Raw genomic sequence first — 17717 nt, 5'->3', positions numbered from 1 at the left:
TGGTAGAACAAACCAGGTAAAGTTAATACTACAACAAATACAACTCAACAACAACCACATAGAAATTTGTTTTTGTTTGTTAACGTTAGTGTCAACGTAAATGTAAACAAAATAAGGAAATGTCTATAAATTATTGGAATTTAAAAAACTAATAATTTTTCACATTTGATTGAATATTTTGAAAAACATGAATGAAAACTCGTTAGATTTTCAATTTGAATGTTTCGATATCATTCCACTAAATGCATTATTTCTCGCAGAAAGTAGAATTCTTGCAAAAATGTTTGGGGTCGCTGGTAATTCATTGAAAAAAAGAAGCTGTTGCTTTTCAAAACAAAAAATCACATGTTTATTAGGGCTTTATTCTTTTCAAGTTTAACAAAATACCACACATATTAACAAATATTGTACCGCCTATATAAGCGGTGTTTTAGTGTGTGGCATGTCGTTCGGACCTGGAGGAGGTTACATGTCAATGATATGAAGGAGTCTTTATGGGAAATAGTTGTTTTTCTGATGAATAAATTTGTTCTTCAAAAAATATATATCCCTAATATACATCAAATATAGAAACAAATATATAAAATGACGTATGGAATTTGACACTAACACTACAGCCCAGTTCAGTCAGCTGGGTATTGCTGCTACCTTTTCGTCGAAATCGAGTGGATTTCGTAAATGTAAACATAGTATTATATGTTTTATACAACACGCACCAATTAATGCTATGTTTACATTTACGAAATCCACTCGATTTCATCTGTCAAATCCATAGGTTAAACGTCAAATGAAATCCAATGGATTTCAGATGAGATTTCATTTGACGTTTGAGCTATGGAATTGACAGATGAAATCGAGTGGATTTCGTAAATGTAAACTTAGCATTAATTGGTGCGTGTTGTATAAAACATATAATACTATGTTTACATTTACGAAATCCACTCGATTTCGACTGTCAATTTCTTTGCGTATACGTCAAATGAAAACTCATCTGAAATCGATTCGATTTCATTTGACGTTTGAGCAATGGAATTGACAGTTGAAATCGAGTGGATTTCGTAAATGTAAACATAGTATAAGATGTAGAAGCTGTTTAAAGCTGAGTACACATTGCCAGTTTTGAATGACAGCTTTGTTGGTGCTTGCTAGTGTGGCCGTTCATTTTTGTCATTCATCATGCAACCACAAAATGTTTTGTGGTTGCTGGACGGTTGGACAATTATCGATAACTGCGAAATATCGACATTCAAAACTGACAATGTGTACTGCTCTTAAGCCGTAAACGCATCCAACATTTGGATACAATTTTGAGTTTAGATTGACGCCCAAAAATTCTCTTGTTCTATTTCTCTTTGACTTGGGCCTGGATTCTTGTTCTATGAAAAATTTGGAATTAAAAATATTTGCTTTATAATTTTTTCATATGACAGTTTTTCATTTCACATTTTCATAGGAACGGAATTGAGCCATTAGCCCTGTTTGATAACTTCGCAAGTAAAAAGTATTTCCAAATTCCTGCAAGTACTTGCAACTACTTCTCATGCCTCTTTTACTGAACAAGTTTGTTATCGAAAAGGATTTTGTAAAAGTTTGTACAAATTTGTACAAACTTTTGGGTTATCGAACAGACTTATTGGTTTAGACTATGCACTCATACGATTTTTAACCCACATAAAGCCACTGGTCGTTTAAACGCCACAAAAAATGGTTGCAAAATTTGACGTGAAACTCGGATATTTTCGCAAATTTCAAACATTCTGTTATAGTATTGTCTGTTATCTGTCATACCATGCTTATAAAGCGGGGTACACACGATCAGTTTTGACTGTCAGTTTTGCTCAAATAATCGGTTGCTTGTCAGTGTGACCGCTCACTTTTGTCAGTCATCAGGCAACCACAAAATATTTTGTGGTTGCTGGACAGTTTGACAGTTATCGATATTTCCGAAAAATCGACATTCAAAACTGATCGTGTGTACCCCGCTTAAAGCTTCATTTGGTTCATGCGTTTCCACGCAACTGGCCTAATACTATGTTTACATTTACGAAATCCACTCGATTTCAAGAGTCAATTCCTTTGCGTATACGTCAAATGAAAACTCATCTGAAATCGATTCGATTTCATTTGACGTTTGAGCAATGGAATTGACAGTTGAAATCGAGTGGATTTCGTAAATGTAAACATACAGTATAAAACGCAAGCAATTCAGAAATATCGACTTTTTTGTAATTTTCGGCTTTTGGTGAAAAATCTAAATAGGCGATCAAAATTTAATCATAAATGTTATAGTACGGTTACACTGGAGTTTTTTTTACCGGGTTAACCCACTTCTGGAGGATTTATTTGACGTTTGCGCTATGGAATTGACATTTGAAATCTAAACCCACTGGGTTAATCCGGTTAAGTGTAACCGGTGTATTACATTCATATAAAGTCTGGGATTTGTTAGGAGAGGAGTATTTTCTCACCTATAATACCCTTCAAAGTTTTCGGCACTTTTAAAATAGGACCCGATTGCAGGAAAACTATATGTCTTAGAGAAAAAAAAATATTTTTTACAAAATGCTTATCTCTTGAAAACTTAGAATTTAATATAAATTAATTTCTGAGGCATTTTAAGCATTTTTTAATAAAAGGTCTCAAGTAGAACACATGAATTGTGTTATAGAACTAAAAAGTTGTAAAATTGTGAATGAAAATCGATCGATTTCTTTTTGTTTTCCGTTAACATATTTTGTTTTTGTTCATGTTCTTTTGTTTTCAACACATTTCAATTATTATGTCAATTATTTTTACAAAGTCTGTCTTGTGTAAACGCCTAGTAAATTAAATTAGTTTTCATTGTATAAATGCGCTCACGGCACGATTACCAAGGTGTGGTATCACACCAGCTGTTCGAATATGAAGTGCCAAATGCCTTTATAAAAAACTCTTTTTTTTGTAATTTCCCCAACATAAAATTTTGACATAATCAGGGTTATCATGAATATTTCCCTCAGAATTTTCCGCGAGGAAAATAATTTTAAAAAGTGCAATTACTTTAAAATCAATATTTTAAAAAATTTGAAAACTACTTGAATCACTTAATTATGCAATATTCTTGCTGAATTGACAAAAATATTCCCTTTTTGGACTTAAATATGGAAATAAAAAATTATGAAATTGGGGAAAGGGAAAAATTCCGCGCGGAATTTTTATTCATGATAACCCTGAATATAGTCCGTGTTTAGACATTCAAACTAGAATGGCAAATTTTCTTCCCAATTTCTTTTAAAATTTCCTTGCAGTTTAGACACGCAAATAATAGCTCTGTTCCTTTACCTGCCTGAGGTTACCATTTCTTACCATTTTTAACCTGCAAAGCGTTCCTTTACTTTAACAAGCATACAATTTATATGAGACCAGTTCACCACTTTTACCATTTTTTGCCACTGTTACCATTTTTTAAAGTAAAGGAACAGACCAAATGTTTGTATCAAATATCTGATTCAAGGCATATTTATATAAGGTAGAAGTGACAATCAGCTGTATTTCTACTTTTTTGTAAATTTAGTTTTCAAAATGTAATATGGTCTACTCATGAAATTTGAAACTTCGGAATTTGCTACCATAAAATACTGCTTTTCATCCTAAACGTGTAATAAAAATTACTTACGAGAGTGCTGAATGCTTTATATTTACATTTTGATTCAAATTTGTTATATTTTAGACGATTTTCAAAATGTATTTATGTTTCTCCTGAAAAAATTTTTGGAACGACCCTATTATTCAATATTTTCTTTGACAATTAATTTTCAATAACGACTATGTTGTTTTTGTAAATTTGTTAATTGTTGTAATTCATACATATACCTTATAATAAATTTGCCTTGATCTGATTCTTCTTCACACTCATTTTCTCGTTTGATCATTCAAATCATACCAAACGTCAAATTTGGTCACAATAATGTATTATTGTGAATTGCTTGTTTACATTTTGTATGTGATTTTATTCACAATAACGAATTTTGACAACTAGCTGTACCTGTATTATTGTGCCATGGGTAATACTAAGGCGATAATGCTTATAGAAATTAAATTAAATGTCATTAAAAATGGAACAAATTTCCTTTACCGACCCTTCGCAGAAAAAATCAAAAAATTTTGTTTTAAATCGCAAGTATTCTTAAGTAGCCGGCCTTCGGCCGGGGATTTAAGACTTTCTCCTATGGACAGGAGCGAATTTCGGCTACGCGAACAAACTTTTTTTAAATCGTAAATTTTTTCCCAAGTAAACAAGGGAATTTTCGGAACTTCGGAGGCCTATATCTCGGTAAGTATACATTTCCCCAACAAAAGAAATACATTGTTGGAATCGGCATGAAAAGCACTATCTGTGGTAATTTTTTCATAATTTTCTGAGGTGGGTCGGTAAAGGAAAGATATGCCTTAAAAATTAAATAAGCACATACGTATATGTTTACTATTAATTTTTACAGATAATTTTTTGTTCCATTTAATTTTAATCAAAAATTGTTTAATTCAAATGTATTTGTAGTGGTTTATTTGCCGGCAGAGAAAATATAATGAAAGAAAATGCAAAAAAAAAAATCTGCAAGAATAAAGAAACAAAACAGAATTTGCGAGTACAGGGGTGTGTGTACCCCCTCTTATTCCTCTCTACTCCCTCGCCCATAAACTCAATTTTCTTTCCCATTACTTTGAACGTCTAAACATCGACATGCACAACATACGATTTGAACCACCCTGTATTTGTCAATGAGCAAATCATGTTTTGTTTCTTCCTGTTGTTTGAAAGAAAATCACAGTGGCAACCTTGGCGACATTTCATTAGTATTGGTAACACTCACTGTGTCGGGGTGCAAATTCATTCTACTCGTTTCAACAAAAAGGGAGTTTTTTTGTTAGTTTTTTTTGGAAAAAAGACGTTGAAATTCTTTAAGAACAAAACCAAATATAAATATTCTATAATAAAACAATGGCTCCTACTGCAGGGTATGTATTACGACAGTAACAAATTAATTAACATAGCCTCCAAGTGGATAAAATTTGATCTTTGCATGAGGTATCGCTATTGATGAAACGCACATACAAATTAATCAGGGCGGTAGGTTACTAAACTTTGTCCGTCGTTCTCCGGTTAATCAATGTGTTGAATTAATTAACAAAAGTAAAGGATGGATAGGATGAATGTTTAAATGAAACCCTAAAAGATTTTAAAAATACTGTGACCAAGTATTTTTTGTTGCCCATGTAGCCGATATGTAACGCGTGTTTCTCCCCGGCTTCTTTTTATTGATTTTGCTCTTTTTTCTTTTTCTTTCAAATGATTATGATTGTGCACACACGTTGTTGTTGCCTATGGAGTAAATTATAGAGCATATTGGTTCCTGACTTCCTCACGTCTCGGTATTTTGTTTTCAATTTCATTTCTTATTTTGTATGAATTATCCGAATACAATAAAAAAATAAATTAACTAAATTGAGGTTATGTTTGAGTCATTTGGCATATTCTCGAATGCCATTTTGATGTGTGCTATTCATTTCATTAGTGTGTCTTCTTTTACTGCTGCTTGCCGCTGCTACTACCTACTTCTGTTCTGTTGTTTGGTGTTGTGCCGCTATTTTGTCCAGTGTTGCCATGACAATACAGACATTTATTTCCACAACAAAAGGCAAAGGACTTGTTTATCTAAAATGCGGGGGAATTGAAAATTGATAAAAATCACATAACGAAAACATTTTATTTTTCTGATGTCTCATGTAAGTGGTCCGTCTGATAATTCTGAATACTCTTCCATGGATATCTTGAATGTTGGGGGCTGGATTCGGATCGATTAGAAAATTTATAGGCACCTGACATGAAAATCGCATCGGAGATAAGTGGTATTGTCTTCAATACAATTATCTACTTCTGGGGGAAGTCCCTATTTCTTGAAATACAGATTCTTAAAATGTATAAACTTACGAATAAAAACGCATTTTTCATTTACCCAGTTTTATAAAACATGCATCATTTAAGTTGTCAATTTCATACAATATCTGTCAAATAAATGACGTAAACTCCCAAAACAAATGTTGTAAGTGCAAGTGTAAAATGCGTTTCACAGAGTATTTTGTTTGCGTAAACGAGTTTTTCTCCTGTCCATAGGAGAAAGTGTTAAATCACCAACCGGTGGTTTGCTATACTAAACAAACCACCTTGTCAGTTGGTGCCTCTTGGAGTTTTGAGTACCTCGTTTTTCTTTCCAAATGTCACTTTAAGGTACATGTTTATTTATTATACTTACATAGTAATGCAAGAAGTCTTTTAGACCAAAGTGCGCATTACAAATAAATACAAAATTTCTTGCTGATTAATCCATGACTAAGATAACATTATACAAAAATAAAAAAATATAGTTTGCAAAAATAATGACAAAAATTAAAAGAAAAAGAAACTAGAAAAACGGCTTCCCAGCCAAAAAAGAATGAAAGGTAATGAATTAAAATCCCATGTTAATAACAAAGTTAGGAGCTGTGATCGTCTAGTGGTTAGGACCCTACATTGGCAGTTCTGTTTGGCTTAAGATGAGTTTAAGCATTAAGCTCGGATCGGGACCAAATTTTTTCTACAGGTATTACTCGTTACCCTGATCACAAATTTATATAACATTTATTGCGGATGTTCATAATTCCTGAGATATGGGCCTCCGAAGTTCCGAAAATTCCTTTGTTAAATGTCGGCTACTTAGAGAAAAATTTTCAATTTAAAAGATATTTTGTTCCCGTGCCCTAGATTTGCACCTGTCCATAGCAGAAAGTCTTTAATCCCCGGCCGAAGGCCGGCTATATAGAAAAATATTATAATTTTTATCCGAGCTTAATGCTTAAACTCAACTTGCTCCTTCTGTTTTAGTGATCGTGGGCTGGATTGCTATGGCTGATGCTGGGGAGGAGTACATCCTCAAGTATCATTGTTGCTGGCGATAGCTAGCATCCTTGACTGACTTTAGTAATGAAACCAATCTGACCTTTTTCCAGACATTCAGGCCGATGAGGATAGCTATCGACTGGTTTGAGGACTTTCCCGAAATAGTCGACTCCTGGCTCATCCAGTTGTTTCAGCTTTGAATAATTTAGCAATTCGGATTGCATTTGCAGTATTATCTATCGTAATTCGTGTAGGAAATTTCTTCTTGATTCGAACAGATATCCTGCAGCTTTATTTTCTGTTGGCAGGAGAGGTTTAGGAGGGCCCAAAAATGACAATTATAGTCTACAAGAAGATCTAATGGTCGTTTATACGAAGATTTTTTGGTCTTATGTAAGAAGACTTCATGGTCTTCTAAAAGAAGATATCATCGGCTTCCATAAGAAGACCTTATGGTGTCCTATAAAAAATCCTCACGCTCTTCTACGAGAAGAGACATCATCGTCATGGTCTTCTATGAGAAGACATCATCTATACAAAGACATGATCCTCGATAAGAAGACCTCATGGTCTTCTATAAGAAGTCCTCGTGGTCTTCCATAAGAAGATCTCATTGTCTTATGGTCCTCTTTAAGTAAACCTCATGGTCAATTTTAAGAAATATTCATGGTATTTGATTAGAAAACTTCATGGTATTCTTTAAGAAGACATGATGGTCTTCCAAAAGATTATCTATAAGAAGACCTCATGGTCTCCTATAAGAAGACCTCATGGTCTTCTATAAGAAGACATCATGGTCTTCTATAAGAAGACATCATGGTCTTCTATAAGAAGACACCATGGTCTTCTATAAGACGACCTCATGGTCTTCTATAAGGAGACCCCATGGTCTTCTATAAGAAGACCTCATGGTCTTCTATAAGAAGACCTCATGGTCTTCTAAAAGAGGACCTCATGGTCTTCTATAAGATGACCTTATGGTCTTCTATAAGAAGACTTCATGGTCTCCTATAAGAAGACCCTCATGGTCTCCTATAAAAAGAACTAATGGTTTTTATAAGAAGACCTCATAGTCTTCTATAAGGAGACCTCATGGTCTTCTATAAGAAGACCTCATGGTATTCTATAAGAAGACCACATGGTCTTCTATAAGAAGACCACATGGTCTTCTATAAGAAGACCCTCATGGTCTCCTATAAAAAGAACTAATGGTTTTTATAAGAAGACCTCATAGTCTTCTATAAGGAGACCTCATGGTCTTCTATAAGAAGACCTCATGGTATTCTATAAGAAGACTCCATGGTATTCTATAAGATGACACCATAGTCTTCTTTAAGAAGACATGATGGTCTTCCAAAAGATTATCTATAAGAAGACCTCATGGTCTCCTATAAGAAGACCTCATGGTCTCCTATAAGAAGACCTCATGGTCTCCTATAAGAAGACTTCATGGTCTCCTATAAGAAGACCCTCATGGTCTCCTATAAAAAGAACTAATGGTTTTTATAAGAAGACCTCATAGTCTTCTATAAGGAGACCTCATGGTCTTCTATAAGAAGACCTCATGGTATTCTATAAGAAGACCACATGGTCTTCTATAAGAAGACCACATGGTCTTCTATAAGAAGACCACATGGTCTTCTATAAGAGGACCTCATGGTCTTCTATAAGAAGACCTCATGGTCTTCTATAAGAAGACCTCATGGTCTTCTAAAAGAGGACCTCATGGTCTTCTATAAGATGACCTTATGGTCTTCTATAAGATGACCTTATGGTCTTCTATAAGACCTTATGGTCTATAAGAAATTCTTATGGTCTATAACAATTCATGGTATATTATAAGACTTCATGGTACTTTTTGAGACCCCGTAGTCTCTTATAAATTTTTATAATAAAATTCTCAGCCTTCTATACACACCAATTATAAATTCCATGTAGTGCGCCTCATGTGTGATTTCCAACCTTTCAGTAAACTTTTCTAACTCATGTTCTTTTCAAATTACAGTACAGTACCCCCACCAGTTTCTTGGGCCCAAAGGGCTGATTTGCTCTATGTCATAATTGATGTAGAGTGTAAAGACATGGAGCACAGGTAAGGCTTTTAGAAATTCAATAAACCTTAAAACATTTTTGTAATTTTTTTCTTCTTCATCTACTCCTTCTACAGTGTTACAGAGAATAGTTTTACATTCAAGGGCACCAATGCTTTGGAAGCCGATAAAAAATACGAAGTCACATTGAACTTTTTACATCCCGTTAATCCAGAAAAAGTGACGAGTAAAAATATTGGACGATGTGTCGAATTTACAATTTACAAAAAAGAATCTGGTCCTTACTGGAAATCACTAACCAATGACAAAACCAAATTGCACTTCCTCAAAGCTAACTTTACCAAATGGAAAAATGAATCTGATGATGAAGATGGTAAGTATTGAAATGTTAAATTAATATTTGGACAAATCAATACCTCTTTCTTGTTTTCTTTCGCTTTTCTTATTCACTCACAGATGTTGGTGGTGACAACTTTATGTTCAATGACATGCTTAAAGGCGGTGATATGGCCAACAGATTTGATGATTTCAATGTCGATGATGATGATGATTCAGACGATAATATTCCCAGTCTATCACAGAATGACGAAGACGACGAAGACAATAAGGATGCGGAAAAGAAGGATGAAGAAAAATAGTTTAACAACAGCTGATGTTAAACCGAATCCAAAAACAAAAACTCTTTATATATACATAAAACAACTTCTATTAATATTAATAGCATGAACATTAATTGCTTTTAAATTAATTTCTGATTTTTTGGGGAATTTTCAAATTCTTGGGAAGAAAATATAAAAAAATATGTTGACTACAGAAAAGCAAAAACAAAACCACAAAGAAAGAAAATACACAATACATTTCTTAAAAACAAAACAAAAAACATACCAATCTCTCTTATATATTATTATATAAATAATAAAAACAAAACAATATTTATATAAAGAAAAATTACTCGTAAAGAAAGAAAACATGCTTCAGCATTGTTCTAACAGCAAGACAAAACAAAAACCAACAACAACTTATAATGAACAAACAACAATCATTACATTTTACGAATTTTTATAATCTCATCATATTTTTTAAACCAAATTTGTTGGTATAGTTTTTCTCCCCTTAATTTTAGCTTTTTGTTTAGTTACTTAATTGCATTCATAATCAAGCATGCCTTTTCTTTAGCTGTTTCGTGAAATTAATAGTTTTCCTAATTTAATTTTCATTTTTTATGTGCATTTCCTGTAAATAAAGGAAAACATACTTTTCCCATACTTTTTAAATTGCCAAAATAGCATTTCTTTTGGTTAAAACTAAAACAATAACGACGATATGATGATCTAACAGAGAATATATGAGCCTTCACTGTTAAGTATAAAAGAAATTAAAACTTAAGTGTTTTAATAAATAAAAATTTCTTCAATAAACAAAGAATTGAGAAATATTAAGAGTAATAATGCTGCTGACTGGTTGTTTGTTGTTATTAGTTTAATTATGTAGCATGTGTAGGTTCTGTTCATGATGCAATTAAAATAAGGTGAAACAGGAACTACAACAAGAAGCCTATTTTGATTGAAAATACGTCAATCTATCATAATTGTTGTTTACGTTTTCATACGAATAGTTCACAAGAACAATGAATTCGACAGATTGTGTGAAATCAGCTGGTTTTATCGCTTCGCCTTATGTATTGCACCATGCTTCTGTTGTTGGTAAAGGTCTTTCCGACTGGCCATTTAAGAATATTTTCTATAGGAAGATATACGGTATGTTCTGAGACAAACTTCACCTCTCACTTCACGCTTCAGCAATTTGTTCACCACATTTATGCTTATTTTTCGAGTATTTTATGGACGTACTAAATACCCTAATAGATCTTAGCCCCAAGTAATAAGCAAATAATATGAGTAAATGGGGTGAACAAAATGTTTGAGACGTGAAGTGTGTCTCTGAACATACCCGATAAACCCCTCAGACAAATCTTCTGTGCATGAAAGAACCTTCATATATGTATGTAGGCCCCCTATAAATTAAAATCTTTTCAGATCGGTCTTCTATTGATTGAAGAACCCCTTTCAGAGAAGTCTTCTATAGATGGAAGACTATAAAAAGGTCTTCTATACATGAAAGATTTTTCAGTCCCTTTCCACGCTTCGTTATATAAAATACCGCTTAAGACAAGATTCTACAGAGGTAATAACCCTCAGATAGGTCCTTTACATAGGATGTCAGACAAGTCTTCTTTATATAGAATGTCTTAGCCGATCTACTATCGACAGAAATGACCACTGATTGTAGGCACATCAGACAGTACTGTTACTGATAGATAAACAGAACTTTTATTAATAGAAGGCCCTACAGGAAGGAATTCTATTGATAAACACTTCAGCTAATAACTTTCTTAGCTGACATATGACCGCCAGAAATGACAGAACTTTCATGTTCAAGACTTTCAGACAGGTCGTATGTACATATAAGGTCCTTCAAACAGGGCTTTTATTGAAAAAATACACTTCAGACAGGGCTTCTATACGTAGAAACCCCTTCAGACAAGTCTCATCTTTATAAAATACCTCTCTTAGCCCATTTACTACCTTCATACAGGATAGTTATTAATAAACGACTATTCAGATAGGACCTTTCTATATACAAGACTCTTCATACAGGCCTTAAGTACGTACAAACCCCCCACACACACAGGGCTTCTATGATAAAAGACATTTTGGGCAGGACTTCTATACGTAGAATAGCCTTCAGACAACACTTGTAGTGATATAAGACCCTTCAGACAGAACTTCTAGCGATAGAAGACACTTCAAATGGGACTTTTTATATAACACTCTTCAGATAGCTGTCCTCTATATACAAGACTTATGTACGTATAAGGCAGGTCTTATGTACGTATAAGGTCATTCAGACAGGACTTCTATTGATAGTTAACACTTCATGTAAAAGACCCTTCGATCGATATCTGCTACCGACAGTAAAAACGATAGATACATAAATACCAATCCCACGGCAGCGGGTTCTTTCGTACCGCATTGACCAGAAACTATAGTGTTTCGACCATCGGCTGCCAACCCAGCATCAAACCTATGCATCTCCGTAGGTTTCTATGCTGCTACAACAACAGATAAAAACCTATTAGATAGGACTATATAAGTCCCTTCTGGTAAGTTTTCTCTATAAAAAAACCCCATTAGATAGGTCTTCCTCGTATATAGAATGCTCTTATCATAGTTATTGTATAGATCATGACACAACTAATTGTGCAATGGTATAGATAAAATGGCCTTTTATTGATCTTCTACAAAAAGAAGTCCATTTCAAGCGGACCTTTCATAGATTTGTAACTATCTTACCACGATTTGCTACAAAGCAAAAATGTTCGTAACGTATCCGTTTTTCTCCAAAGAGGTCCAGAAATTTTGCAATTATGTCCTCGTTGAGTTAAAGAACTTTGACCGAAATTAATTACCTTGACATTTGGTATCTCTCCCTGAAATAATGACATATGTACATATGTATATTATATGTAGTTGATCACCAAACCTTTCCGAAACTTTTCGCGCCCCTCTTTTCATTAATTCATTAAACTCCTTTTTTCTTTGGTTTCACATTATAGCGGTTATTCTGAACGTGAACTCAACTCATGGGGAAAGTTTTCTCACTTTCTCCTCTGAGTTGAGATGGCAGACAGAAAGACAAAACTCACGGGGAGTTTTCATTCATAATGCCACGGGGAGTTTTCATTCATAATGTCATTACCTAACTAGGGGTCGATTATGGATAGCAACTCAACTGTAGTTGCGTTGCCAGAAACGAAAATCATACAATTAAAATAAGTAAAACGACAGAAATGTTATACAAATGTATCCAATATCAGTGTTTTGAACTTTCAGCTACTAATTTAATAGTAAAAAAAGTAAGAATTTCAGTGTAGAAATTGGATTTTTTATCACTAAATTTGCTATCGTCAACGCAACTGGAGTTGGGTTGCTATCCATAATCGACCCCTAAGTCCCGGTCCACACTAGAGTGATTTCATTGTAAAATTTGCATTAAATTATGCGTCTCTAGATCGACTTTCATAGTAGAGTAAAATCATAAAATTGCTGTAGTGGGGGATTCGATTTAAGAACGCCTAATTTCGTGAAATTTTTTAATGAAATTCACGCTGGTGTGGACCGGGACTAATTGCGTGTGCATGCTGCGTTCGAATGAATTTGAAACAGGCTGACTTTCGTAACGTGATTTGCTTTGTTAATGTATGTAAATGTCTTAAGCATCCTATATTAGGGCGGTGCAACGGCAACGGTGTGTATTTAAAATACATACTTTTAAAATTGAAACAAAGCAGTTTTATGACGTTTCGGAAGTCAGCCTCACAAGTATTTTTTTGGAACGCAACACGCAATTAATAAGGAAAGGCGTAATATCCCCCTATGTTTACGTTACAATTACGTCTGCCTAAGAAGTCATTCATGTATGTATGTTGGCAACGCCTGTTGCTATAACAACAACAAACAATTAATTTGATTTTGCCGGTAGATGTTGTTTTGTTTTTTGTATCAATAATTAAATAATAAGTTTTCATATAAAATGGTAAGAAATTTAATATTCTTTATAAATTCTGATCTCTCGCCCATTGAGTAGAACATTTGCATTTATCGTAAAAAACAATGAAATGTTCGATATTGGCAGATGTTGTGGAAGGAGTGAATTGAGTGAAGCAGACATAAGATGAATGGATCTCTCCACTGAATCTTAGAACGACAGGCGTACACGTCTCCATTTCACGCCTCAATTGCCCCAATTCCCAAACGCTGGTGTTGCATTGAAATTCTGGGAATCTCACAAGAATCTCGACAGAATAACATTTAAAATTGTCAGAACACCGTTCTGAGAATTGACACTTGTAGTGATATGTTACCGTGAGAGTCATCCTAAACACCAAATAGTGAATAGGATAAGGGAAGGCGTCAGGAGGGATGTTTTTGATCAGGCTTGATTTCAGTTCACACATTGACACGTTATTTCCCACGGTAGTTTCTATTTTGCGTAAATTGAATTGTACAACTTATTACCTTCCTTTCTTTGTGAGACCGCAGCTTGCATATTCGTTGTTAATGTCAACTATTACCTATGGTATAGAGGTATTCTCTGGCACTATTCAGTCGTGCCTCGACAGAATTCTTAGAATAATTAATATCGTAGTTCGATTTGTACATCGTTTAAATTATAGAGATCATGTCTCCAGTTATACTTTGCAGTTTTTGGGACTTCCGTTTCAGTCGTACATAGATGTTCGGGTTATGTCATTCTTTTATAAAATTATTAAAAACGGTACACCGGAATTACTCTGTTCAAAGTTAATTTTCTCACGATCCTTACGCAATCCATAAATCTCACTCCCTCGATTTTGGTCGGGTATCTATGATCGATCGTTCCTTGTTAGAGTAGCAAGGCTTTGGAATGAGGCAGGTCATAACTTGCGAAGTTTTGCATATTCACCCAATACATTTAAAAGTAATTATATCATGTGCTTAAATACGCGGCCCAGTGCCTGTAGTACGTGCATTATTATTAACATGGGATTTTAATTCATTCTTTTTTGGCTGGGGAGCCGTTTTTCTAGTTTCTTTTTCTTTTAATTTTTGTCATGCAAACTATATTTTTTTATTTTTGTATAATGTTATCTGAGCCATGGAATAATCAGCGAGAAATTTTGTATTTGTAATGCGCACTTTGGTCTTAAAAACTTTTTGCATTACTACGAGTATGTATGAATAATAAATAAATAAAAAAACGACAGCTACCACGACAAACAGGGTAGTTCATCTCAACTACGCTCGGGATGGTGCAGGCGTCTATCGGGCAAGGTGTGATGACACCATGCAATGCATCAGCCCAGCATTCGACACAGGCCCACAGGACATAATGCACCATTAAACCTACTCAACTCACTCCAAAACGTTTGGGGTTACAAACATCGAACTGGAGATAGGACCTGAGCCAGATTACAACAGCAACTCTGTTCGGAGTTGAATGTCACCATGGTACATTGGTTATAGCACAAGACTTGCGCATGAGTTCCAGTTTAGGCAACACAACTTGAACTCGGCGTTAAGAAAAGAGTTCCATATCACTCAACTGACAATATAATCGGCTAGCACTCAGAAGTACCTCCTTGTCCTTCTGGAATGTTCGTGGGAAATATTTTTATATCGGAGAATCCAACCCACGAACTCTGTGGTTAAGACCTGAATGCTAACGATTACATTACGACACCACACAAAACTATTTTGTACTAAAACTGTCATTCTAAGAGATAGGGAAAATGTTTTGATAATTTGTTAATTGGTTATCTATATTTTATAATCTTGTATGTGTTACAACATTCCAATTGTTCTCATATTCGTCCTAATTCTAAACCTAAATATTTTATTTCATTTTAGTCCCAACGATTGGCTTTTGTGGCAGAATGGTATCAGGAAGAGGCGTCTATAAGTAAAACCTTTACGCTATGGTATTATGTCGATGGAAATGCATTGGAAGTGGTATGTCAATTTTTTGTGCCTACGAATTTGCAAGGTATTTATTTTAATTACTATTTTATAATTTATTTTATTTCCTGCAGTATGATCCAAAGACGAAGAAAATGTTTCTGCGACGAACGAAAATGCCAGAACTTACGGAAAAAGACTTTTTTGTTGGATCTAAAATTAATATATTTGGTCGTCAATTTGATATTGTTGATTATGCTGATGAGGCAACAAAGAACATTCTAGCAAAATATCGAAAAAGGTATGGAACTCTCGCCCATTTTTAGTTAATTTTTTTTTAAATAACTATCTTTTGTCAGAACTTTTATTATACTCAAGAATAGCATAATGCAACATTTGGGAAAGATATTATGCTCGTTAATAGAAAGTGAATTCAATATAAGTAAAGCCATGATGGTGCAATTTACAGCGGAACAGATAAAGGCATTTCTAAAAGGCAAAAATGATGTGCAGTCATCGTAAGTCAGGTAACATAAATAATCGGTATACAAGTTTAACGACTTGTTTTCTCTTTCAGAGTCCTTATGAGCCAACTGCTGTCTGGTCCGGCAATTGGTTTTGAACTAATTGCCGATAATGCTATAGAAAAAATTAAATCCTGTCAAAATCAAAGCAAAGAATGTATGAATGACAATATACCACGTTCTTTACGCTCACTTTTTGATCGAGAGGATATACGTAATGGCATATACTGTTCTCAATCGGAGGACGAAGTAGTTAAGGTAAGGATCTTGAAATTTTGCTTTATGTATTGCTATTTTACACACCTATGTATTTTCTTTGCTACAGGATACCAATTTCTTCTTTGAAAATAATATTGGCCTTCAAAATACTGTGCAGTTGGAAAACTCATCGTTATGCATTATTAAACCTCATGCCATTAAAGAGGGAAATTTGGGCAAAATTATATCGGAAATTACTTCGAACAATTTTAAAATAACAGCATTAAAAATGCATCTCTTGGAAAGAGTTAATTGTGCTGAATTTTATGAAGTATATAGGGGCATTTTACCGGAATATATTGTAAGTACACATCATTTCCGATACGATAATCATTTTACACATTTTACCGCCTGTTGTTGTAACTAATTTTTGTGCGTTCGTTTGTAATCATAATAATTTAGGCATCCATAACTCAGCCCCAGATGACATACAGACCTAATTTTTAATAGACGCGTTCATATACAGTTAAGAATTCCTCATTTAAATATCAGCGCTCTACATTTGCGCCAAGGCGAGTAAATCGATCTACAAAATTTGACAATTCGTGGGAAAAGAATATTTTTTTTTTGCAAAAACAGGGGGTTAAACGAAAACAAGAAGCTACTACGATAAAATTTTTTTCTTTATGATATCGAAAAAATAGAAGATTCTTGCAGTACTGGAACATGTCATTATTGCAGTACTGGAACATGTCATTATTATAGAAGTCTCTTTCTTTCAAAAGGGTCTATAGATGGACTCTTTTTTTCAGAAAGGGTCTATAGAAGGACTCATTCTTTCAGAAAGGGTCTACAGATGGACTCTTTTTTTCAGAAAGGGTCTATAGAAGGACTCATTCTTTCAGAAAGGGTCTACAGAAGCACACTTTCTTTCAGAAAAGGTCTATGGTTCCCATTTATGAAAATAAATTTAGATTGAAATTGAAAGGGTGTATAGAAGGACTCATTCTTTCAGATGGGGTCTAAAGAAGGACTCATTCTTTCAGAAAGGGTCTATAGAAGCATCCTTTCTTTCAGAAAGGGAATTAAGAAGCACCATTTCTTTCAGAAAGGGAATTAAGAAGCACCATTTCTTTCAGAAACGGAATTAAGAAGCACCCTTTCTTTCAGAAAGGGTCTATAGAAGCATCCTTTCTTTCAGAAAGGGAATTAAGAAGCACCATTTCTTTCAGAAAGGGAATTAAGAAGCACCATTTCTTTCAGAAACGGAATTAAGAAGCACCCTTTCTTTCAGAAAGGGAATTAAGAAGCACCCTTTATTTCAGAAGGGGAATTAAGAAGCACCCTTTCTTTCAGAAAGGGAATTAAGAAGCACCCTTTCTTTCAGAAAGGGAATTAAGAAGCACCCTTTCTTTCAGAAGGGGAATTAAGAAGCACCCTTTCTTTCAGAAAGGGAATTAAGAAGCACCCTTTCTTTCAGAGAGGGCGTTAAGAAGCACCCTTTCTTTCTGAAAGGGAATTAAGAAGCACCCTT

The 17717-nt window shown here is 34.3% G+C and overlaps 2 protein-coding genes across 2 annotated transcripts in view; both read left to right on the top strand.

Annotated features, from left to right (window-relative positions):
• The first annotated feature begins 4777 nt into the window (after positions 1–4777).
• On the top strand, positions 4778–9709 carry p23 (cytosolic prostaglandin E synthase). Its single transcript, XM_073980195.1, has 4 exons — positions 4778–4995; positions 8919–9005; positions 9081–9337; positions 9421–9709. The coding sequence occupies exons 1-4, from the start codon at positions 4979–4981 to the stop codon at positions 9600–9602; spliced, it is 543 nt and encodes a 180-aa protein (XP_073836296.1). The 5' UTR covers positions 4778–4978; the 3' UTR covers positions 9603–9709.
• A 3789-nt stretch (positions 9710–13498) lies between these two features.
• The window catches only part of nmdyn-D7 (nucleoside diphosphate kinase homolog 7), an 8171-nt gene continuing 3952 nt past the window's right edge, over positions 13499–17717 (top strand). Inside the window, exons 1-6 of the mRNA XM_073980182.1 lie at positions 13499–13560; positions 15414–15515; positions 15596–15762; positions 15821–15979; positions 16039–16243; positions 16311–16544. Coding sequence (XP_073836283.1) covers positions 13558–13560; positions 15414–15515; positions 15596–15762; positions 15821–15979; positions 16039–16243; positions 16311–16544 — 870 coding nt within the window. The 5' untranslated portion in view covers positions 13499–13557. The remainder of the gene's footprint in view (positions 13561–15413; positions 15516–15595; positions 15763–15820; positions 15980–16038; positions 16244–16310; positions 16545–17717) is intronic.

Source organism: Musca autumnalis, unplaced genomic scaffold (genome assembly GCF_047663935.1).
Source record: "Musca autumnalis isolate F117 unplaced genomic scaffold, ASM4766393v1 scaffold_1, whole genome shotgun sequence".
Taxonomy (NCBI): Eukaryota; Metazoa; Arthropoda; class Insecta; order Diptera; family Muscidae; genus Musca; species Musca autumnalis.
The sequence above is the reverse complement of the archived record's forward strand: the minus strand, read 5'-3'. Positions and strand labels throughout refer to the sequence as shown.